The sequence below is a fragment of the Mytilus trossulus genome, chromosome 7, assembly GCF_036588685.1.
Source record: "Mytilus trossulus isolate FHL-02 chromosome 7, PNRI_Mtr1.1.1.hap1, whole genome shotgun sequence".
In the NCBI taxonomy this organism is placed as follows: Eukaryota; Metazoa; Mollusca; class Bivalvia; order Mytilida; family Mytilidae; genus Mytilus; species Mytilus trossulus.
This window is the reverse complement of record NC_086379.1, coordinates 58,026,550-58,052,337: the sequence shown is the minus strand read 5'-3', so window position 1 is coordinate 58,052,337 and position 25,788 is coordinate 58,026,550. Positions and strand designations below refer to the sequence as shown.

At 32.6% G+C, this 25,788-nt stretch overlaps 1 protein-coding gene across 1 annotated transcript; it reads left to right on the top strand.

The window, feature by feature from the left end:
- Positions 1-4,311: 4,311 nt before the first annotated feature.
- Positions 4,312-9,863, top strand: LOC134725397 (uncharacterized). The gene is made up of 2 exons (XM_063589199.1): positions 4,312-4,369; positions 7,708-9,863. The coding sequence occupies exon 2, from the start codon at positions 7,712-7,714 to the stop codon at positions 9,209-9,211; it is 1,500 nt and encodes a 499-aa protein (XP_063445269.1). The 5' UTR covers positions 4,312-4,369; positions 7,708-7,711; the 3' UTR covers positions 9,212-9,863.
- Positions 9,864-25,788: the final 15,925 nt, after the last annotated feature.

Here is a 25,788-nt window from a genome sequence, read left to right as displayed (position 1 = left end):
TATAACAAAATGGATAGTTGTCATTATTAAACTTATGTACAAATATTGTTTTGTGAAGAAAATCCTTAAATATGTTTACAATTTGAAGAAGTTATCATTTTTTATAATTGTTATATATATTTTTCGTATTCAAAGTGACCTTTTTGTGACCCTCTGGTAAAAATCCGGTGATCGCAATACGCACGGATCTGTCACTAAATAAACTCTAATGATTGTACATGTGGGCGTATGACATTTGCGCCGATTTTGAAAATTTTCATTCTTTCATTTGCGCCGATTTCATTTTTAGCTCACTTTACCCAAAGGGCCAAGTGAGCTTTTCTCATCACTTTGCGTCCGTCGTCTGTCGTCCGTCGTTAACTTTTACCAAAATCTTCTCCTCTGAAACTGCTTGACCAAATTAAACCAAACTTGGCCACACTCATCATTGGGGTATTTAGTTTAAAAAATATGTGGCGTGACCCGGCCAATCAGCCAAGATGGCCGCCACGGCTAAAAGAAGAACATGGGGTAAAATGCAGTTTTTGGCCTGGAACGCGAAAACCAAAGCATTTAGAGAAAATCTGACAGGGGGTAATATTTTTCATCAGGTCAAGATCTATCTGCCCTGAAATTTTCAGATACATCGGACAACCCGTTGTTGGGTTGATGCCCCTGAATTGGTAATTTTAAAGAAATTTTGCTGTTTCTGGTTATTATCTTGAATATTATTATAGATAGAATTAACCTGTAAACAGCAATAATGTTCAGAAAAGTAAGATTTACAAATAAGTTCACATGACTGAAATGGTCAATTGACACCCTAAGGAGTTATTATCCTTTATAGTCAATTTTTAACAATTTTCACAAAATTTGTAAATGTTTACTAATATTTTCCACTGAAACTACTCGGCCAAGTTCATTATAGATAGAGATAATTGTAAGCAGCAAGAATGTTCAGTAAAGTAAGATGTACAAACACATCACCATCACCAAACCTAAATTTTGTCATGAATCTATCTGCTTCTTTTGTTTAATATTCACATATACCAAGATGAGCGACACAAGCTCTTTAGAGCCTCTTGTTTGTTATTATTTTGAATATTGTTATAGATAGAGATAAACTGTAAACAGCACTAATGTACAGCAAAGTAAGACCTTAAAATAAGTCAAAATGACCAAAATTTTAGTAAACATTTACAAATTTTATGAAAATTGTTAAACATTAACTGTAAAGGACAATAACTCCTTGGGGGGTCAAACAAAATTGACCCCTTTAGGAGTTATTGTCCTTAATAGTCAATTTTTAACAATTTTCATAAAATTTGTAAATGTTTACTAAAATGTTCTACTGCAACTACTGGGCTAAGTTCATTATAGATAGAGATAATTGTAAGCAGCAAGAATAACATATTTTAATTAGATTGCAAGAATGTTCAGTAAAGTAAGATGTACAAACACATCACAATCATCAAAACACAATTTGGCATGAATCCATCTGCGTCCTTTGTTTAAAATTCAAATAGACCAAAGTGAGCGACATGGGCCCTTTAGAGCCTCTAGTTTCATATGCGCCGATTTTATATTTTTTCCTAATTGGATTTACAGGTAAGTTACAGGTAAGTTCATAGTTTTACATTGGCTAGGCAAAGAGTATAAAGACAAATCAAGTGACATTGCAATTGGTAAATGGCTGTCCCAATGTTTCGGGTTACCATTCCTTTCCCTAAATGAAATCGATGACTGCTTCACGTTTGACATTGTCTGACGCTCCGCTCCCTCTGATGACAAATGTCATACATTCTTAGACAAAGTACAAGTACACATTCTATAACGGTCAACCAATTTGTGATGGCGTCGATAAAATTAACCAAGGAATGATTTCAACTTCACCATTTGGAACTCTTGGTTTAATAGCTTCCTTGTGAGAAAATGCGAACTCTAGAAATGCTCCAACCAGTACGTTTGCCAGACAAAAAAAAAAGATGACCTTCGTTATCGACAATTAAGCCAAATCTAGAAGAGACGAAATCATAAGAAAGGAATATATTAGATGTGTTGCCTATACATTGCTCGGCAAGAACAGATTTATGATTTTAATGTATTCCGTTTTTATGGATATGAATGCTGTACATATATTTTTAATTCGTCATTTTAGTATCAACAAAGTGTTTTTACTTCTTGATTTTAAGCAGGAGACAACAGTTAGAATCATTTTTAAAACAGTGTGGTCCTGGCCATTGATTGACGACCTAAAGTATCCCATTGACTGGGACAGATTAGGTGAACGTTTGTCTGTAACGATCATTGCTCACTATGGGATAATTTAGGTCGTCAATCAATGGCCAGGACCACACTGTTTTGAATATGATTCTATATACATTTTATAATTGACAATTCATAACATATGAACAACTGTCTAACGGAAGAATTCTTTAATAACATAACTGGGATGGAAGGTTATCTCATACCACATCTTCTTATGTCATTTCACCTGTAATTTACCTGTAAAAAATCGGCGCAAATGAAATGCAGATCGGCGCTGCACTTTAACTGTGCAATTAAAGTTTTATTGTCTCTAATTCAGCTAACTATAAAACCAGCTATTTGGCAAGGTTTCTGTATTATTTACTTGTATCCAACATGTAATGTCATTTATGTAAAATAAAGGATAATCAACACCATTATTGATAGAAATACAAGGTATATACCATGTCAGGTGAGCAACTAGAATATGTTCCAATTGAAATATGGACCAATAAATCGTAATATTTTGGTCAGATATGAAAAATAAATAAAATAAAAACGCTATATTTGGACAAAAATTCTGATTACTATTTATATTAAAACTCGACGAATTTTGTTTATATTTTTTTGGTTCAATTAACCGGAAACATTTTATTGAATCTTCAAAAAAACATAAAATAGGCAATACGCAATCCTTGACCGTAAAACTAAACATTACAAAGCCCCTACACATTATTTCTCAAGGTAATCGAACTTTGATGCGTACTGAGTCATATTTTAGTCTTATATTTATGATTTTAATTAGTTTTCATTTGATTTAAATTAGCTGTCCGTAACTGCGAGTATTATAAAATCTGTATAAAGTGTCTTTTTGTTATTAGAGACGAGGAATGCATATATACCCTTCTGCGTCCTATCTGTTTTTTGTTGGATGTTTTTCTTTTTACTGATCTAATCAACTGATTTTTATAGTTTGGTGTAATTACAGCACAACACGAGAACGGTCATACTCATTTTGTGCTGTTATTACACCACAGTCCCATTGGCATGTTAGGGGATTGTTGAGCGCTTACAGACGTGTTTACCCTCGCCACATTCTTAATGTGCATGTCGAAACTCAGGATCCTTGTATTTCAGTTGTTGTCGTTGGTTCGCGTCTTAAATATTTGTTTTTCGTATGTTGATTTCTCAGGCTAATATTTTTCTCAATTGAATTGTTTTATCTTATTCATGTTGGGGTCTTTTATAGCAGAGTATACGGTATAGGTTTTTCTCATAGTTGAAGGTCGTATTGTGTCTTTAGTTGCTTCCATTAGCCTCATTTGAACTATGGTGAATAGTTGTCTCATTGGCATTTATATCACATCTCCATTTTTGTATTCTAGCGCGAAATAAAAGGAACGAATTGTCCTGATATTATTTTTATTATATTTTTTTTATTTTTTTTTCAGACGCGAAATATTTTTTATGTATCAAGTAAAAAGAATTTTGGTGCATTTTAAGAAAGCGAAAATGTATTTTAAACGTGACTTGTATTTGTATTATAATTTAAGCAAAATTGTTTACTCTCATAACTCTTTAAAGAGTGGCTCTTTTTTTTATAAATAGATTAGAACGTTGGTTTTACCGTTTGAATGTTTTCCAATAGTAAGATTTGGGACATTTTGTTGCTTGCTGTTCGGTGTGAGTCTAGGCTCCGTGTTGAAGACCGTATCTTGACCTATAATGGTTTACTTTTATAAGCTGTGACTTGGATGGAGAGTTGTCTCATTGGCACTCATACCACATCTTCCTATTTTTATGTAACACATGGTGAGACTTTCGTCTTGTCTAACAGCATAAATTTAATTAAAAATGTTAAATCATTTATGTAAGGACAATTAAAGATTTAAGAAAAATAATACTTTCTGAATTTCCTCGTGTTAGAAATAAAATAATAAGTACACAGTTTTATTATAATGACAAAGTAACTAATGCTATAATGAGGAAACATATGTATTGTTAAAGTGAAAATGAAGAAAACTCATTGAAAGATAGGGAAATATTTTATTGTTTTATTGCTTTGTGTTAACAACTTTAAAATTTATTTAATCAAGGGAAAGAGAGAAAAGCGCTAGGTCCTTAAGAGCATACTGAAATATCGGTAAGTTTTGTTATCGGATATTTCGGGAGGGGAAGGTAATCAACAGAAGGCATATAGCGCAATACCTATGGAAATGTAAGACCTGAATACATTGTACAAAAAGGAAAAAAAACATTTTTCAAGATTGCAATAACATTTACGGTACCAATGTTACTGCACCAGATAAGCATTTTGACAACTAGTTTCTCTTTTGTGTTGCTCAAGACCAAACGTTTTAAATATCCAAACAACGTTTAAAAGCTAATAAACCCCAAAAAGAACAAGAAGTAAAGCCAAACAAAGATAACATTTTTTTTTTTAAAGATATCAGATTTCTTTAGAGAGTGATTGTATTTTTCGTCTAGATCCCAATTATACTGATTCAGATAGTTGGTCAAAGATTCCATTTGGCAAAAATGAAGAAAAAAACTATCAATACTGAACTTGTGACACAAACTAATCTTATCCTAAGATGTGCTAGCCGAAAAGATGATTATTATATATGTGATAGAAAAACGCAGATCGGTGCAAGTGAATTAAAATTGAGAATGAAATGGGGAATGTGTCAAACAAACAACAACCCGCAGACAAAGGCCATCAATAGGTCTTCAATGCAACGAGAAAATCTAGCACCAGGAGCATATTAGCGCAAATGCAAACGTCGGAAGAAAAATCCTCTCGATATTACAAATATTTGTATGTTGCTTTTCATGAATATTGTCAATAAGTTAAAGAATTTAAACAATTGTGGACGATTTGGTTCTTAACTATAGACAATTGCTTAAACATATAATTTTCCCCACATTTTTTTTCATCAAACGATCTAACATATTCCTATTATTGGAATTTTCTGATCATCTTTGAGTTTTGACCTGTTTGAGTGATTATTGCCGTTTGAGTAATTATTTTCTAGAGGTTCGCTACCTTGACATATAAAATTCGATGAAATGCAGTTCTCTGCGCTTTTCTGTTGTTTTACCTAAATCAATGGTTAACGTTTTTTTAGTATAGTATCATAAGATACAGATTAATTGTGTGTTTTGTATTGTTGAGCGATTTTTATAGGAATATTAGTCACTGAAAATAAACAATCGCTTTAAAACCTTAAATTTATAATAATATCCGCATCTTTTGATAAATTGTCTGACCCAATCTAAAAAAAATGAAAACAACAATATTACTTTCATGAGTCCGAAGAGCTTTGCTGGATTATCCTTCATCAGGAACGCTCAATCCAAACATTGAAAGCCAGTGATGTATAAAGTAAATTCACAAAAATACTGAACTTAGAGGAAAATCAATTCGGAAAGTCCATAATCACAGTGCAAAATCAAATAACAAAACGCATCAAAAACGAATGGACAAGAACTGTCATTTTCCTGACTTGAAACAGGCATTTTCAAATGTAGAAAATGGTGGATTAAACCTGGTTCTATAGCGCTAACCCTCTCACTTTAATGACAGTCTCATCAAATTCCGTTATATTTACATTGATGCGTTAAATAAATAGACACAATAAATAAAATGGTCAAAATACGGGTACATCAGTCATCATCGTATAACAGCTTAAACACTTGCGAACTACATGACCAAAATGAACATACAATCGTCAAATTCATCTGAGGTCAACTTTGCTATAATATAAAAATCACCTGTCTTACAGGTGAAAACTTACTGCTTGTTCAATATCAGGAAACACGCACTCAATATTAACGTTATAGCCGGTAGTGGCATTATAATGCATGTATGCAATACACTCAGAATGCTTGTTTTCCTTTTTATTTCAAATCGTTTATTTTTATTTAAACAATGTTTTGATTATTATATTAAGACCAGTAATAAAAAGCAGAAGAAATAGAGTAAATGCTTACCTCTACGATTTGTTCATTCATATGTTTGTTATTCAAAGGGAAAATGTTTTCCATATAAAATCATACATGTAAAAACACAGTTAATGAGTATATAAAAAAGAAGATGTGGTATGATTCCACAAAAGACCAAAATGACACAAACATAAACAACTATAGTCACCGTACGGCCTTCAACAATGAGCAAAGCCCATAAAACATAGTCAGCTATAAAAGGCCCCGATAAGACAATGTAAAACAATTCAAACGAGAAAACTGACGGCCTTATTTATGTAAAAAAATGAACGAAAAACAAATATGTAACACATAAACAAACGACAACCACTGAATTACAGGCTCCTGACTTGGGACAGGCACATACATAAATAATGTGGCGGGGTTAAACATGTTACCAGGATCCCAACCCTACCCCTAGCCTGGGACAGTGGTATAACGGTACAACGTAAGAACGAACTATAAAAATCAGTTGAAAAAGGCTTAACTCACTAGATAGACAAAACATACAAGTGGACGTGGCCAGGTACATATACATGTTAATGTTGTCTCTTTCACTATAAAAGTCAATTTTGTCATTAACTAGGAACAATATCAGAATTCCAAAGTTATTGAGTTGTGTACATATTGAAGGTGTTTTATCTTATCTACCACGTTTAAAAGCTAGCGTGCTGCTACTTATTTCTATTATGATAGTAAAGTTTTTAAAATATTTTAAGTTTGAACTTTCCGCTAAATTTTCTATACGTTCCTAAATCAGTTTAGATAACGAATTTTCATTACTTATAAAAAAAAAAAAACATTTAAAAAGACCATCAGTCCTGAATGAATTTTCATCAAGCATCTTTTTTAAAACAGATAATAATCGTGTTTTAAAGGGTATTTAAAGAATACATTTTGAAGCTAATCCTTCACGTTATTGCTGGTTTTCGCTGTACATTATCTAGTAAAGACTCATGTGAGTTTAAATCCTATAGCAGATTACTTTCGAATATTGTACATAAGCGGAGAACTCATACCCTTCGCATTATAAGTAGGTTGTATGAAAACGTGACGAGGAAACCATTCTTTTAAACTTTGTTGTTTATGAGATTTATTCGAAATACAAGATTAAAACTAGTTTCATTTTACAGAAAGTGAGTATAAAACAATTTGCTTTTGAAACATTCAAATAAGGAAATGAAAATAAATAACTTCTTTCAATATAATTGGTTTAATTGTTGTTCAAATACTATAATTCGAACCACGGAAGTACTTATATGCCTCTTCATATCCACATCTAATTTTCTCTGGCGGCTATAGTTATTCTCGGTTTCGATTAACAGACTCGCATCAGAATAAAAATGCTGCGGGAGAAAGTTTAATTTACTGTGCAACAATATGCAATGTAAAGTTCACAATAATTTAATTGAAGAAAAAAAACCGAAATAATTTATTAAATGTGTTTACGGAAGTTAGAGAAGCAAATTATAGTGAATTGAATGATTGATTTTCTAGATACATGTATAAAACGACACCAGATATGCTACGAAGGATTTTACATGCTGCATTGGTAATGCCTTTTACAGCAGGACTAGTGACTAAGCGGGAAAATGGCGGATTCTCGGTTCATGATGCAAGTATATCCGGACTTGTCTTATTAACGACCCTAGTTATAGCGGTTCTTGAAGTGATGTTGATATTTCCAACCAAACATTCTAGATGGTTAATTGTTGGAGTGCTCTCTCTTGCCATATGTTTCTTGATCGCTTGTAGCTTACTAGTTCACTTAAAAAGCGATTGGAAGGTTTTTCATAGACGACAAGTTACACACAAACTGAAATTAGCGTTTCTGTGGCTCTTTTGTTTCGGAAATATCGTATCACAGGCAATGAAATTATCTCTTCATATTCAATGTAATATACGTGAGTCGTTATCACAGAAAGCATTCTACTATATAATAACTTGGCTCTTCGATCTAGGACAAACCATATTCATTGTTTATTTCTCACGATTCCGATTTGCAAATATTAAATGTTTCTATTATATACTGATGTTTTTGTTTGTTGCAAATATCTCTTTGTGGACACATAAAAATGTAGACTTGTACTTTGAGGAGAAAAATGACATTCTAAATAAATCTGGACACCTATGTAACAACGCAACGACTCTGTACAAAGCAGAACAGATACTTAAACCATTCCTGGATCCAGTTTTGCTAGAATATTGTCTGTTAAGTTTGATATTCATCTCTCACATGTGGCCAAAGCATAAAGTGCCACTTGACACAATTAATTTATTAGATTCTGCCTCATTTTCTCAGGAAAATGGAGAACATTTCCAACTTTTATCGGGACATATAACAGTTCGTAACAGGCATATGAATAGGAAGTCGAAGTGCATAGTCGGACTTGGTATATTGTTTTGTTTATCCTTCATCATAATTCAGTGTGTTTTAATGTACATTCCACAGTATAATCAAGCTGGTGGTCCGAATACATACTATCTTGTCGGAAACATTTTGCGGATACCACTAACAATCAAGTGTTTTCATGCATTAGCTGGAGAACTACAACCAAAGGAAAGGCCACGGAAAATAATCAACATTCAACATTTTATAATCCTTTCAACATCTCTTGCTACGTGTGGTTATTACATTCTGGAAAGTCTCAGCAGCCGTAATCGGCCGCAGTTTCACGACATCAGAATTCATCTGAATACCGTTGTTAGAGTTATTGTCACTATTTTACAGACCACTTTTATCCTACAGATGAAGCAATATCGGAAGTTCAGTAGTTCTAATTCTGTATTATCCATCAGAAACATTTTTCTTGTGATGTGTTTTGTCAATTTCAACACTTGGTTTTCGTATACATTTATTTCTGTACCTTACCATGCTTACAATACTCAACCAGTTTTTAACAGTAATACTTGGCTGAAATTTAAGCATTTCTGGGTTCCGTTTGTTATGTTCTATCATTTTGAATGCTTTATAATGTTTTATCAGTTTTATAAAGAATGATATTAAACGATTATTAGTGAAATTTTAATGTATAACCTTCAGGCTTAGATAACCTTATACGTTATACATTGTGTATCCACACTAAAAACATACTATTTATTATTGTCAAGAAAATATATTGAGATTAATTTTAAGTATTGTCATGTTTAAATTGGAATTAACGAGGCTGAATAATCATGCAATGGTGAGTCTAGCAATCCAATCAGATGATGTTTGAGAAGGAAAAAAAAGTATATAAAATAATTGATGCGCGTGTTATTCAGTATGTACCACATATTTTACGTTATTTCTTTATAGACAGAAAAAATATTACAGTCATTCCTTAATGAAAACAAGACGCTTATTCACCACCAAAGCTCTTCATTTTTACTTTAGAATAGTAATCACCGAGTTGATGTCGTTTATTCATTTTTATTTTGTGCAATGAGTGTTAGGATCAAAACCTCATGCATGTAAGTGTACATTTATCATACTGGAGCATCTTATCAATTCTTTCTTTACTTGTAGACGATGTATCGTTGCTTCTTCGTGTTCCGATTGATTCGTTGTAAACGTGTTCATAGTAATGTCTAAAATTTCGGTGAAGGTAATAATATTATTTTTATATCGAAAATGTCTACAAAAGGGAAACAACTATAACAAACTGTTCCAATCTCAGAGTTTGTAGAAGTAATGATTCCACTTAAAGGGATATTACAACTAAATATTTCATTGTCTCAAGTCGCCAACCTGGTAAAATTGTAAATTTGATATCTATTTTTCGATTTTATGAATTAAAAAATTCTGTAAAAGAATATATTTGTTCGTTAATATAAGCGAAACACATCCAAATTGTTTCAAACCCTGTAAGAAATAAACTCACCACATAAACCAAGTTTAAAATAGTTTAGAAAAGACGCGCGTTTACTAGTCTTCAAATTACTCATCAGTGACTTGAATCAAAAGAGCAAAACTAAGCAGGCGTCACAAATTAAAGGCTTCACTTGTTAAAGAGTGTTTAATAACTCACTAGTCAAAAGTTAAATCACAAAAATACTCCGAGAAACATTCAGAACGGAAAGCAGATGACAAAATCAAAAACCCAAACACATCAAACAAATGTTTAACAACTATCATAATCCTGATTTGGTAAGACATTTTTTAATAGTAAATATTGGATAAAACCTGGTTTTAAAGCTAGGTAAATTATCAATGATGTGTAATCAAAACAAAGACATAATATGGAAAATGTCACAAATAGGGGTACAGCAGTCAACAGTGTGTTATTATCTTAATCACGATTAACACAAACAAATTTGTAACAAAGAAGCACAATAATTAAGGCATGTAAACAAATCCCATTAACAAGAATGAAAGAATATAAAATTTAAAATAGCACTATAACCAGTGACGGGATATATAAGTACAGATCCACGTCATATATATCAACGAATCACAAAAAGGCGTATACACAAAGTACATAAGCAAAAATAAAGACAAGAATACAAAAGTTATCTGCGAGCAACAACACAATGAAGGATGTATAATTACAAAGACACGTCATATGTTTAAAAGAAACACAATAAGCCATATAGACAAAGCACATTAGCAAAAACGAAAGACAAGAATACAAAAGTTATCTTCGTACAACAACACAATGAGGGATGTATTCAATGTAGGAACAAAACCACATTATATGTTTAAAAGAAATACAAAAGGCATATAGACAAAGCACATTAGCAAATATCAAGTCAATATCCGAAACGATTAAATTAATGGAAAACAACTCCAAAAAAGAATATTATTTATTCATCTGACAATTCTTATGTCCAGTGCTTTCTTTCGTTGCACTTTATCCAAACTAAGATTTTAATGCATCGTTCTCACCTGTAATAGAATGCTTATTTGTGGATCTAATCAGTCAATCAAATGATTTAACTTGGTTTCACATTCAATGTTGACATTCTCTTCGTTTAAATAACTTTACACAAACAATTCACGTGTTATCTATTTCAAGCTAAGGGATTATCTCATAAATACGGATTCAGGGGTAAATTCAGTAAAAAATCTCCTATTGACTTTAATGCTAATCTATGTATGAAAATAAATTTATACCTGATTTACCTTTAGAAATTAAAATCTTTCATATATCATTCATGAAAGTACAAATGTAGCCCTATCTTTTGCAACAATAAAAACATAGGGTCATGCGGCATTTTTGGGCATTCACATGGCCTTGTTTACAAACAATGTAGATTCGCACTGAATTCCCATACTGACCCCCATTACTTTTCAACCCTGACGGGAAAAAAATTAGTACAGTCAGCCTTTTTTTTTTTTTTTTCAACTCTAGTTTTGATCCATCTACCAAAAATTATTTATTACAAACATTATCTGCCAATCAGAAGACCATATAACTTCAGTGTTATACAGAAAGCTCTCCCCTAAATGGGCGGTCCCTGATGACGTATATTTATTTACTGAATTTACCCCTTCAATGAGGTCGAAGTATTCAGTTGCAAGTGAATAAATCATAATCAATGTATTTTTGCTTATTTTGACAAAATTGAACATGGTTGACTACTAAAAAGGAATTATTATTTCACTATTTGTATTTCATTACTGATTGAGCCAAAAAAAAATAATATATTAGGATTTTGATATATCTCGTAGCTAGTGCCCCTTCAATCAGTAATGTGACTTTCATCAACACGTGACAAAAATGTAGACATCCTCATTTCCTACACATATCGAGATAACGGAAGGAAAACTTTGATCTTTAACTGCATGGAATATTGGATACTAGTATTTAAAATCTCATAAGCTAGTTACCCTTTTTAGTCGTACGGGAATTGAGATAACGTCATTGCGGAATATCAATTATTGTCTACTAGTACTACCCTGCAGAATGACGATTGAAACAGGAGTGCAGGCGGAACATGTATCTGGTAAAAGACGTCATAAAGGCGTGCAAAATTGACGATATTTTCCAGTAAAAGACACGAAAAAACCCAGTTGTTGTCATGACACGGGTTATGTTCTTCTCATATATGTTATGATGGTATATTACTAAACCCCTAACGGGATTGTGTCTGATATTCATATAATGAAATCATAAGCTTTCAATCAGTTTGAAGCCTGGAGCAGGCATTTCAGTTAAATGCTAGTAGTCTGTTGTTATTAATGTATTATTATCATTTTGTTTATTTTCTTTGATTACATCTTCTGACATCAGACTCGGATTTCTCTTGAAATTTAAATGTGCGTATTGTTATGCGTTTACTTTTCTACATTGGCTAGAGGTATAGGGGGAGGGTTGAGATCTCATAAACATGTTTAACCCCGCCGCATTTTTGCGCCTGTCCCAATCCAGGAGCCTCTGGCCTTTGTTAGTCTTGTATCATTTTAATTTTAGTTTCTTGTGTATAATTTGGAGTTTAGTATGGAGTTCATTATCACTGAACTAGTATATAGTTGTTTAGGGGCCAGCTGAAGCACGCCTCCGGGTGCGGGAACTTCTCGCTTCATTGAAGACCTTCTGCTGTTGTTTTTTCTATGATCGGGTGTTTGTCTCTTAAACACATTCCCCATTTCCATTCTCAATTTTATCATACTCTTATGTTATGTCTTAGTCATTGCGGTTATGATGGCAGATAAACCGCAACATAATGCAATGTCTTTTTGATGATAGTGATAGATTAGACATTTTTAGTTTATTCCACTTCGTTCTGTTCTTACAGGGTAAAGATGCAGTTTAGTTCGAGAACATCATCTATATAGCAGAAAGTAAAGTTAAAGAATATTGCTAACATCTTTTGTTTATTTCTAAAAAGTTCCTGCCTGAAGTCAGCCTCATACTGGCATTGTCACTATAGATTGAATTTAGAGTATGAACATTTGGGTACAAACATTCAAAGTTTTCAAATTGTTCTCAAAACGAGTCCTATTGAACGCATTGATCTCTGGAAGATAAATTGTATATTTAAAGTTTGAAAGACTAATTGAATGTGGCTTTTTAGCGAAATAAGTTTAAAACAAGATTGCATTCATTTCAGGACTGTTTTACCCGATTTCTGTATCAAGAGAGACATCTGTCCATTTCTAGCGTTCAAATTGTATACTAAGTTTACTTTGCCCACATACTATTAATTGTCAAGTCAACTGATAGTGTATCGTTTATGTGATATTTACGTCACACGACTTGATTAACTATATAAATTCGATAAGTAAGGTATTCAATACACATGCAAGTTTAAAGGTTTATACAGTAGTTCAATTGAATAGGATATTATATGCTTTTCAATGTTTGAATATATGCAAACAGGTACATGTATATATGCAACTTAATAAACAACACATAATATTTTCTTTTAAATTGATCCTCATATAGTCATACCACAATGGCATTTTCAGAAAATATAGCAAAAGATCAAAGTCAGTAGGAACGGTCGTGACTTCAAGACACCCATATCGGTAAGCTATTTCATTGATTTAATTAAGTGTGAATTACAAAGGTAAAAGATACATTTTACTTCGGGACATTTTGAATACTAGTATATGAATGCGAGGAGGTGCGGGTATGAATCAACGACACATAACAAAACCAATTCTTAAGGCTTATGAGGCCAACTTCATTCGGGAACTTCTTGGAAAGATTCAAAAGAAGTTACCAATATCTTTTAAAATTACTTTTCGCTATATTGATGATGTTCTCGTAAATAATTAAAAATTTGGTGTCTACGTTGAACTCATCTATCACATCGAACAAGAGATAAAGGAATTATAACAGATACAGTTAAGTTTGCTTCATATCTTGACATACATCTAGGAATGGACAATGAGGACCGGTTGAAACCAAAACTTGTCGACAAAAGAGATGATTTCAGCTTTCCAATTGTGAACTTGCTATTCCTATGTAGCAACATTCCAGCAGCGGCTGCATACAGAATATATATCTTCCTATTGATACGATATGACCGGGCTTGTATTTCCTTGATAGAGGGTTGCCATTAAAACAACCGTTCCAAGAGGTGAAGTTGAAATTATTCCATGGTGAATATTTCGGACGCCATCACGAGTTGGTTGACCGCTACAAAACAGCCGTAATCATACCACATCTTCTTTTTTTTTTTTTTTTTTTTTATAGTTTCACAGATGATATGGGATATGCAGATTTGTTTTTGTATTCCTATGAAGCAGAATTTATCCAAGGGCTTGTAAAGAAAGGTGAAAAGACATTAGCCCAGTATTCTAATTTAACCTTTCGGTATATTGATGATGTACTGTCTCTTAATAATAAAAGATTCAGTGACTTTTGGTCCTTAATGCTCTTCGACTTCGTACTTTATTTTGGCCTTTTTAACTTTTTTGGATTCGCGCGTCTTTTGTAGACGAAACGCGCGTCTGGCGTAGACTAAATTTAGTCCTGGTATCTATGATGAGTTTATTTACATTTAATATATCCAAGTGAACTTGAAATTAAAGATACTACCGACACAGATAAATCTGCTTCATATTTAGACCTTTTTCTCGAGACGACTACTGATGGTAGGTTAAATATCAAAATTTTTGACAAACGTGATGATTTTAATTTTCCTATAGTCAACTTTCCGATTCTGTGTAGCAACATCCAGGCGGCAAAAGCATTTGGAGTATATGTGTCTCAATTGATACGTTACTCTAGAGCTAGCTCAAAGTACGTTGATTTTGTTGAACTAGGAATACTGCTTTCTAAAAAAAGTTGCTTTTAAAGACAGGGCTATGAATCAATCAAATTAAGGTCATCACTCAAGGAATTTTACGGTCGCCATCATGAGCTGATTGGCCATTATCACAAACGTGTGTTAGAAATGATATCTGATATTCTTCCTCAGTCATAATAACCTTCCATCATTACCGAACTGAACAAAGAAATAACACGACGGGTGCCGTATACGTTGCAGGAAATTCTTACCCTTCCGGAGCACCTAAATTCACTCCCGGTTTTTAGTGGAGTTTGTGTTGTTTCTTAATTATTATTTATAACTGTTGATGTACAATGTAAATGTCCTTTGGTTTTTTGAGTCTTTGTTTACTCCTGGGTTTTGATTGTTACTGTCTTGAATTTTTTAAAGCTTATATTTAAAAGCGATTATTTATTTCTAAAGACCAATATTTCTGTGAAAGTCCCAGAACTATAACAAAACTGACAATCACACTTTCTTATGATATTATACACTAAAAACGTTATCCATTGATTCAGGCATAACAGAGAAAAAAACTGCATTTCATGGAATTTTATATGTCTTTTGGTATTATGAGTCTTTGTTAATTACTCCTTGGTTTTGATTATTATTGTCTACCTTATGTCGTTACTACAATCCAGTCGTACTGTTTTACTATTGCTTAGTCTTGAGTTTTCTATGTTGTGTCTTGTGTATTATTATTTGTATGTTTGTCATTATCTTTGTTAGCCTTGGCTTTGTCAGTTTATTTTGGATTTATGTGTTAGAATGTCCCTCTGGTATCTTTGGCCACTTTTAATTTTAAGACTAATATAAAAAAGAAGATGTGGTATGATTGCCAATGAGACAACTATCCACAAAAGACAAAAATGACACAAACAGTAACAACTATAGGTCACCGTACGGCCTTCAACTATGAGCAAAGCCCATACCGCATAGTCAGCTATAAAAGGCCCCGATAAGACAATGTAAAACAATTCAAACGAGAAAACTAACGGCATTATTTATGTAAAAAAATGAACGAAAAACAAATATGTAACACATAAACAAACGACAACCACTGAATTACAGGCTCCTGATTTGGGGCAGGCACATACATAAATAATGTGGCGGGGTTAAAACTGCTATTTGTGTACTTTGATATATTCTTGGTTACTCACCAGGCGTTGCATTAAACACTCCATGAAAATAAGAAAATGGAAGGATTTGTAAATGATGCACAGATGTTTTAAAATGCTTGTCCTAAGAGCGGAATTGTGTGTCAGCGAGTGTATATTTGCATCTTAAATTAATTTTAAAGACTACTTAAACCGATACCAGACATCACCCCTGAATTAGTTTAGTGCGATATAGTACCCTGACCGTCAAACACCGCGTACTCCGAGTTGTATAAACAAAGATATACAACAAAATTAATGTTCAGATGGCTTGGCATTGTATATCCAAATAAATGTTTTAGGCGTGCACTACAAGTACACATAAACTTTAGTGTATCCATGCTTTGTGTTCAAATGTATTTTTGCAATCTGTGCATTTTGTAGTCTTTTACGATTCGTTATCCCCTTTTATCATTCCGAAACTATTTGAGCATTGCTGAAATTCTGATAAACATATTTTGTAATATATTCTTCTGAACGTACACAGCTTACTAAAATGGCATACGTAAATATTTTAAAGTGGACGGTTAAGTATAAAACGAAATGACGTCATGTATGAAAAAAAGATCACTTGGTATAATTTCATTATGTTATCGGATCCATTGTATTAGATTAAATTCAAATGGAAGTTATTTATTATAACTCTACATTATGAGAATATATTTCTTTCAGGCTTCATTAAAAGCCATTTATGGAAATTTGTGTAATATGTCAAGACGTAATCACCGACGAAACAGTCTGTATACCATGTGGTCACAAGTTTTGTAATAGTTGTATTATACAATGGAATCTACAAAACAATACATGTCCATATTGTAGAACTCGTGTGATCTCTCTCTTATTATCTGTCAGTATATATAATTGGTTAAGACGTATATTAAGTAAGTATATGTTGCTTTGTAATTAAATTGAAACCTCACACATTTATGATTAGGGATGCTAGAGTTATCTCTCTTCCTCTGTAATTAAAGTTGAACTTGGACACTGAACAATAGGATTCGTATGACATGAAAAACTTAAATCCAGCAAAATACTTTCCACGTCAAGTATGGTTAACTATATGCACATGTGTTTGTTATTTGAAAATCTGAGTATATATAGTTACAAAGTAATAAAATAGCTTAGACTTCAGTGGCGGATCCAGGGGTAGGGTTCAACCACCCTTTTTTTGGACGATTAATCCATTTGAATGGGATATATAGTTGTAACCCCCCGTTTTTGGTCCTGGGTTGGGAACCCCCTTTTGAAATGGCTGGATCCGCCCCTGGACTGTCAAGGCTAATATGATCTTTAGTATGTTTTTCTCACTGATCTTTATTGTTTAAATTCCCAAAGAAAGAGATGTGTTTAGGAAGACATAATTATCAGTTCAGTGACACTTAATAGAAGGAGTATGATAAATCGGGTGCAATATTTACCCAACATGGTGTGTTGTATAATTACAAATTCGGATACTTTATTCCAAGACTAAGAACTTGAATATTATTTAAGCTATAATGAAAACTTAGGAAGAATCAGCTGTAACTGATTAAAGGATTTCTTTGTCCACCCGAGCATATATGAATACAGAAAGCATCGCTTATAGTAGTAGACTATGTTATTATCAAAACACACGTTGAACGCTCTTCGGATATCATTCATTGAGATTTTTATTCCTGTGTATTTTGTGAGATTCATTGATTTGTTGTAAACTTTCTGTAGAGCGAGATATTTTATTTATTCATTTTGAATATACTTCAAGTTTTCACATCTAGTAATTTGCTTCTTCGAATCATGTACAGGATATTTTTTTAAATGATTGAAGTTTTTCCGAATAACATTCTTTAAGTTTGGCGACAAAATGATCGGAGTGTACATAAACCAGGAAAACAAAAACTCAATGTCAAATAACGGGATTGCAGGTTCACTTTCATCGTAAAAAGGTTATTAACTGGATTTTACAGCCAAAACAAACTGAAATTAGCGCCCTTTTCATTTCAAGGGGTCAAATTGGTTGTAAATATATGCTTAGAGGAACAAAATAATACGTAATACAATTGTTAATTTGTTACCTGTTTTATTCTGTTATAATTTATGGTGGAATGATATCTAACGTATATTAATGATAACGATATTGACCTTTGATTAAGAACTGAAAAAGATTCTCTTCAACTAAAATACCGTATTAGGGGAATACTTTCAAAACTAAATTCTTTGATTAGTAAAATTTGAGCTGTACCCTTTTATCATAAGGTTTCTTCTCTTTCCGTACATCATCCATTGGTATTAGTTTCGTTACAATCAAGGAAGGGATAATTAATGGACGGACAAAAGCATTCATTTAAATCATTCTATTATCGTTCAAAAAGATCTGACGCAGTATTGTGTGAATACACTCATCATGAGAATCCGAAAACTGTTTTCGTTCTTTACAACCTTTTATCCTGAAATCTGCATATAATTAGACATATTTATATAGTGTTATACGCATACGTACACTTGTTTTTATCTTTTTCAGACATGGTTTACCGACGTCAATATGCCAATGAATCTTTAATCAGTAATCCGGCCATCATATTTCTTATAACATGCGCTGTTCCATTTTTCTTAGTATATGGTGATATGGGCATCCGATACATGTATTCCTTAGTATCCAAAGGATTTCAGTACACACTTCAAACCACGAGAAACGTCACCTTTGAGAAAACAGGAATGATGTTCAATGTAACACATGTTTCGGTACAAATATATCCGGTTTTACAAAATGCGGTTGAATGTTTTGAAATATATTTCCACGAGGAGTTAAGTCTGTTTTTTTCCGTTTTGAAATTTATTCAAGAACTCTACCACGTACTCTTACAAATGGCTAATTTAATAAAAGATGGACTCTTCAATGAATTGTTACAACTATATGAATTATTATCTCTTATTGCAACTGATTTGTATCACTGTTTAAAAGTAATAATATCTTATGTGGTTTACCTAGTGGTTGACGTGGTTTATGGATTATTGGATGTTATAAAAGTGCTATGGGAATTTGTGAAAAATGTGACTCCAGTAGTTGGTTGTTTTATAATTCATGCTTGCATGGTTGGATTACGCATGCTGATTTATTACAACATAACGCGTTTTTTACTCACCTGCTAGATTATATAGTTAATGCGTTTATCTGTTAAGAAGGTTGTTTACTTGCACGATCTTACAAATGGTTATTTTGCAGGAATAAAGAAGGTAGAATTTCGAGGAAAACGAAGATCCTCTTCTACTTCAATGATCGTTTAGGAAATGTATGCACTAACGGCGATTGGTATTCGTCAGACAATGTTGCAACCAAGGTTAGGCGTTCGTATGAAAATTCCGAATTGTACAATGCAATTTCCATATAATATATATTCCATATACTTGTACATAAATATCATAAGTATATTAATATATAGTTGTGGTCGATGTTATGAGTGATTTTTTGAATTTTGGTACTTAAAATGTATTCGTCTTGTTTTATTGTTATTACTACGTTGTACATGTTGTATGTGTGACAGGAAATGTGATATATTTTAACTAATCGATAGTCGTTCTTACGATATAACCACATGTAAAGTTGGGTTACTGCTACCATTGCTGTCTGTATTCATGCATGCTGTACGGACAAAGTTATTATTGACTCTTATTAGTTCTGTTTATAATTTCGATTTCACTCTAGGCGATTTATTATGTATTGAACAACAGCTTCAATCTGAATGGATTGTTTAGTTTGAAGCTGTTGTTCAATACGGTCGATGCCACTGCTGGTATCACCAGCCCAGTAGTCAACACTTCGGTGTTGACATGAATATCAATAATGTGGTAATTTTTATAAATTTCCTGTATACAAAACTTTGAACTTTTTGAAAAACTAAGGATTTTCTTATCCCAGGCTTTGATGAGTCTTATGTAGACGAAACGCGCGTCTGGCGTATAAAATTATAATCCTGGTAATTTTGATAACTATTTACACCACTGGGTCGATGCCACTGCTGGTGGACGTTTCGTCCCCGAGGGTATCACCAGCCCAGTAGTCAGCACTTCGGTGTTGACATGAATATCAATTATATGGTCATTTTTTGTAAATTTTCTGTTTACTAAACTTTGAATTTTTCGAAAACTAAGGATTTTCTTACCCCAGGAGTAGATTACCTTAGCCGTATTTGGCACAACTTTTTGGAATTTTGGATCCTCAATGCTCTTAAACTTTGTATTTATTTGGCTTTTTAACTATTTTGATCTGAGCGTCACTGATGAGTCTTATGTAGACGAAACGCGCGTCTGGCGTATAAAATTATAATCCTGGTAATTTTGATAACTATTTACACCACTGGGTCGATGCCACTGCTGGTGGACGTTTCGTCCCCGAGGGTATCACCAGCCCAGTAGTCAGCACTTCGGTGTTGACATGAATATCAATTATATGGTCATTTTTTGTAAATTTTCTGTTTACTAAACTTTGAATTTTTCGAAAACTAAGGATTTTCTTACCCCAGGAGTAGATTACCTTAGCCGTATTTGGCACAACTTTTTGGAATTTTGGATCCTCAATGCTCTTCAACTTTGTATTTATTTGGCTTTTTAACTATTTTGATCTGAGCGTCACTGATGAGTCTTATGTAGACGAAACGCGCGTCTGGCGTATAAAATTATAATCCTGGTAATTTTGATAACTATTTACACCACTGGGTCGATGCCACTGCTGGTGGACGTTTCGTCCCCGAGGGTATCACCAGCCCAGTAGTCAGCACTTCGGTGTTGACATGAATATCAATTATATGGTCATTTTTTTGTAAATTTTCTGTTTACTAAACTTTGAATTTCTCGAAAACTAAGGATTTTCTTACCCCAGGAGTAGATTACCTTAGCCGTATTTGGCACAACTTTTTGGAATTTTGGATCCTCAATGCTCTTCAACTTTGTATTTATTTGGCTTTTTAACTATTTTGATCTGAGCGTCACTGATGAGTCTTATGTAGACGAAACGCGCGTCTGGCGTATAAAATTATAATCCTGGTAATTTTGATAACTATTTGTACTTGTTTGGGTTTATAAATATTTTGATTTGAGCGTCACTGATGAGTCTTATGTAGACGAAACGCGCGTCTGGCGTACTAAATTATAATCCTGGTACCTTTGATAACTGTTAGTTGCCCCCTAGTGCTTGTGAATTTTTCACTTCCGCCTGTTCCTTTATATTCTTACTATAGCAAGCCTCTTTAAAATCGTGGTTTCTCATAATCGGATTAGTTCCCTTGTTTTACAATGAAAGTGCAACCAATTTCTTATATAAATTGACTCTCAACCGACGCAACGACGGATAGCTTGAATAAACGATTGTTAGCTATGGTTCGATACCACTTCTATAGGCACTACTTTAGTATACACACGTATATATAAACGCATTGTCAAGTTTCCATGTTGGTCTCTTTGGTAAAGCCTATTCAAAGTCCACTCCATAATTAGTAACTATTTTGATCTGATTGTCACTGATAAGTCTTATGTAGACAAAACGCGCATATGGAGTATTACTTATAAGCCTTGTAACTATTTACACCACTGTGTTGATGTAGTCCATTCAATCTAGCATAAATTTGACCCTAACTGGAAAGTAATTGCAACAGAAGATTTCAATCTTTAGCTTTATACCCCAAATATACACAGAAAAAAGTCCCATAAAATCTAACTTGGGGAAGACTAAAAAAAAATCACCTATGGAGATTTGCTTTGAAAAGGGAGATAACTTCACCGCTTCTATTCATCAGAATGTATTGATTCTTGATTTTTTAGCTGTCTTTAAAGTATAACAAACAACTTTAAAGGTGTTATTACATATTTTTTCAAGCTATAATAAGTTGATCAATTATTGAGTTTTTTAACATGTCAAGGTAAAGAATCTAAAATTTAATAAAAATAATTAAGCATGCATTATTCTGTTTGTGGTTTAAAGTTTCTTTAGATAATTAAGTTGCTGAAAAAATATAAACAATACCAAATTTTCACATTTTTGTTTCAAAATGGTCATAAAGCTTAAATTTGCAATTTCTTTAATGAAAAATGCACGAAAAAAAATAAAACTACCCATAACACTTCGGTTTTGTACATTTCATGAGCAGAAGATTATATAATTTAGTCAAAAACAAACTTATAACCCCATCAAAGTATCATACTTTACATTAATTTCACGAAAATCAACCAAAAACTGACCAAAAAAAGAGTTATCTCCCCTTCCAATGTTAGAAATGCTGAGTTTGAGTTTTCCTCCAGTTAGATTTTATGGGACTTTTTCTGTGTATATAAAGGGCTAAATGCTATAGATTAGAACTAAAACATTTTCTGTTGCAATTAGTTTGAGGTTAAGTCATAGTTTGACTGGAATTATGCTTCTGTTGGTGGACGTTTCGTTCTCGATTGTATCACCAACATAGAAGTCAGCACTTCGGTGTTGACATGCATATCAATCACAAGGTCATTTTTTTTTTTAAATTTTCTGTTTACAAAAGAAAACATTTTTTAAAATACTAAGGATTTTCCTATCCCAGGCATATATTACTTTAATTGTATTTGGCACACCTCTTTAGATCTTTTGATACGCAATGCTCTTCAACTTTGTACTAGTTTGACTTTATAACTTTTTTTATCTGAGCGTCACTAATGAGTCTTATTATGCGAAACACGCGTCTGACGTATCAAACTGTAAGCGTGGTACCTCTGATTACTACTTACACCACTGAGTATATTTGTGGATGTTTCGTCCTCGAGGATTTTATCAGCACAATACCTCAGTATTGACAATTATATGGGCTTTCTTTATAAATTACCTGTCTACAAAAGTATAATGTTTTCGAAAAACTAAGGATTTTCTTATCCCAGGCATAATCTTAGACGTATTTGACACAAATTTTTGGAATTGTGCGTTTTCAGTGCTCTTCAACTTTGTACCTGTTTTGCTTAATAAATAAAGGCAACAGTAGTATACCGCTGTTCAAAACTCATAAATCCATGGACAAAAAACAAAATCGGGGCAACAAACTAAAACCGAAGGAGCATTAAATATAAGAGGAGAACAACGACACAACACCGAAACGCAACACACAAGAAACGGACCAAGCATCAGACAAAACATCACGAGAATAACAAATATAACATCAAAACCAAATACATGAATTTGGGATAGACAAGTACCGTGCCACGTCTTATCTTAATATCTCAAAAATAAGAGAAAACACAAACGACTCAACGTTAAAATGCAACGCACACTGCTTAAAAACTATTTTGATCTCAGCGTCACTTGTGAGTCTTATGTAGACAACGTACATCTGGCGTGATAAATTATAAACCTGGTACCGCTGATAACTATTGTAACGTTTTGTTTTATTTCATGTGTTAGTGTGTCTTCAGATAACTCTATTCAAAATGACACTGGTGTGAAAAATAATGAGATGATATTTGACATAATGTCTCTTTTGAATTTGGAACTTATTTACGCACAGCATATAATGCTTACTTAATATTTTTGGATTCTGAACAAAATAACATATGCTTGTATAGAATACTTGATATCTGGCGTACGTGATGTAGACCGTTATGTCCAATTCAACACATTATTACTAGATTAAGAGACATCTTGCATTCCCTAAATCCTTCCTATAATTTGTATCCAAATTCACTTTATATTTATGATGTAGATACTTGTTTTGTTTCGTGGGTCTCTATCTCTATCGTGTTATACACGTATTTTACACCTTGAAAGATTGTTATTTATTTTTAAAATGAAATGCAGTAAAAAATATAGTGTGTGTAAATACAATATCAAACACAAAGGTTAAGGTTCATTCATTATCTTTCTGTGTACATGTAGATATTTAAATCAACTGAAAACAATATTCACGTTTACGTTTACTTTTTTTTACCTATTTCTGGAAAAAATATAGGAAAGATCGAAGTCCAAAGCAACATTGGTATTTGATAAATCGAACTTCTGTAAGGTATATCAACCAGAATTATTCTGTGTTTTCATATATTACGTACGGATTATACCGTTTTAACTGGTTTGGAGTTGGAAAGTTGAATAGTTTTCCACGAGTTATCAAAACGTAAATATATGTGTGTGCTTTTCTTCTTTTTTTTAATATATTACATGATATTATATATAATACCTAACCAATGGTATCTGCAATTTTTATTTTGATTGATTAATGTGTCCTTGTTTAAAAAATTAAACATTTGCATTATGTTCGTGTCCTTCAATTATCATTATGCAGTATGCTGCCTCATTTTTTAAAAAGTCATGGTCACTGAGGAGGTTGGACTCTACAACTGCATGATATATACATGTACATATATGTATATTGGTTTTTCTTTCTTTTTTATTTGTATGATGTATTGTAAAATTATTATGTTGATTTATGAATGCCGTAAACCTATATGGGTAAAAATGTGCATTTATGCAATAAACTGATTTAAAACATCCGGTATGAATAAGGCGGATTTTGTATACCCAAAAGCTAATATTTAAATGCTTATATTTTAGCACACATCATGTATCAATAATATTGCTTTTTTCACAATATGAACAAACTGTCATGTTTAACTGCATGTGCCGAATCTAATTCTTTGTCAAGTATGAGTACTCACATTTTTAACAGTCTGAACCAAGGCTAATATATGTCAAGTATTGATATTTAAAAAAAGATGTGATATGATTTCCAATAAGACAACTCTACCCAAGAGACTAAATGACACAGAAACCATAAAAAAGCACATTTTTTAGCACCATGTACCAAAGCTAATTTTTTTAAAGTATGAGAAAGCACATGTTTTACTGCCTTCAAAAAAAACGGGAGGGAGGGTGGGACAATTTTTCGATATGATTACCCTGACAAATTCTATTGTAATGACTAGGAAAAAGAATTCACTTTTAAAAACTAAAAGATGAAGTGAACACAAATTAAATCAGTTAAGCGAAATTATCAAACGATCGGCCAAAGGGGAGTAACTAGAATATATTTCACATCGTACTAGTTGGTTTAAAAAAAAACCAACAACCAGTTAGTGTTTGTTTATTTTCACAATATCTCACAAATAGTTCAGAGGCGACTCAAATATTGAATAGTGTCAAATAGACAATACTATAGACGTTACGCACGATATTGCGTCCCAATTGGTAACGTCAAAATTTGACGTTTTACGTCGGTAATCGAGTATACTTTGTTCGTTTTGATTGTAATCATTTTTGATCGATATGGATACTTCAAAGTCTTGAATATGTATGAAATATTTGCTACTGTTAGATACGCAATCAAAGGAACTTTTCGGACTTCTGATTCGGCTTGTGTTGTATTTTTCTTTATATTTATTGTAACTTTTATTTGTTTGCTCTTTTCTTTTTAGTTTCTTTATCTCTTTACAATATTTAATTCTCTCTGTCTCGGATATGAAATTCTTCTTTTTCTGTAATTAATATTTTACCTCTTTATTGAAAAATTACCAAATTTTTTTTTTTTTCATTTTAGATAATTATTCATTTTCTATTTTATTATAACTTCTTTTATATATTGCAGTTCTTATCGTGGTTTCTATAATTCTATCTATTTTCGAAATTTGTAATTTGGTTATTTTGTATTGTCCTCTGATATGATCTTAAAACATAAAATCGAACCGTACTTGTTATTTAAAAAAAACCAATGAAATATCGTTCATATATCATATGATAATA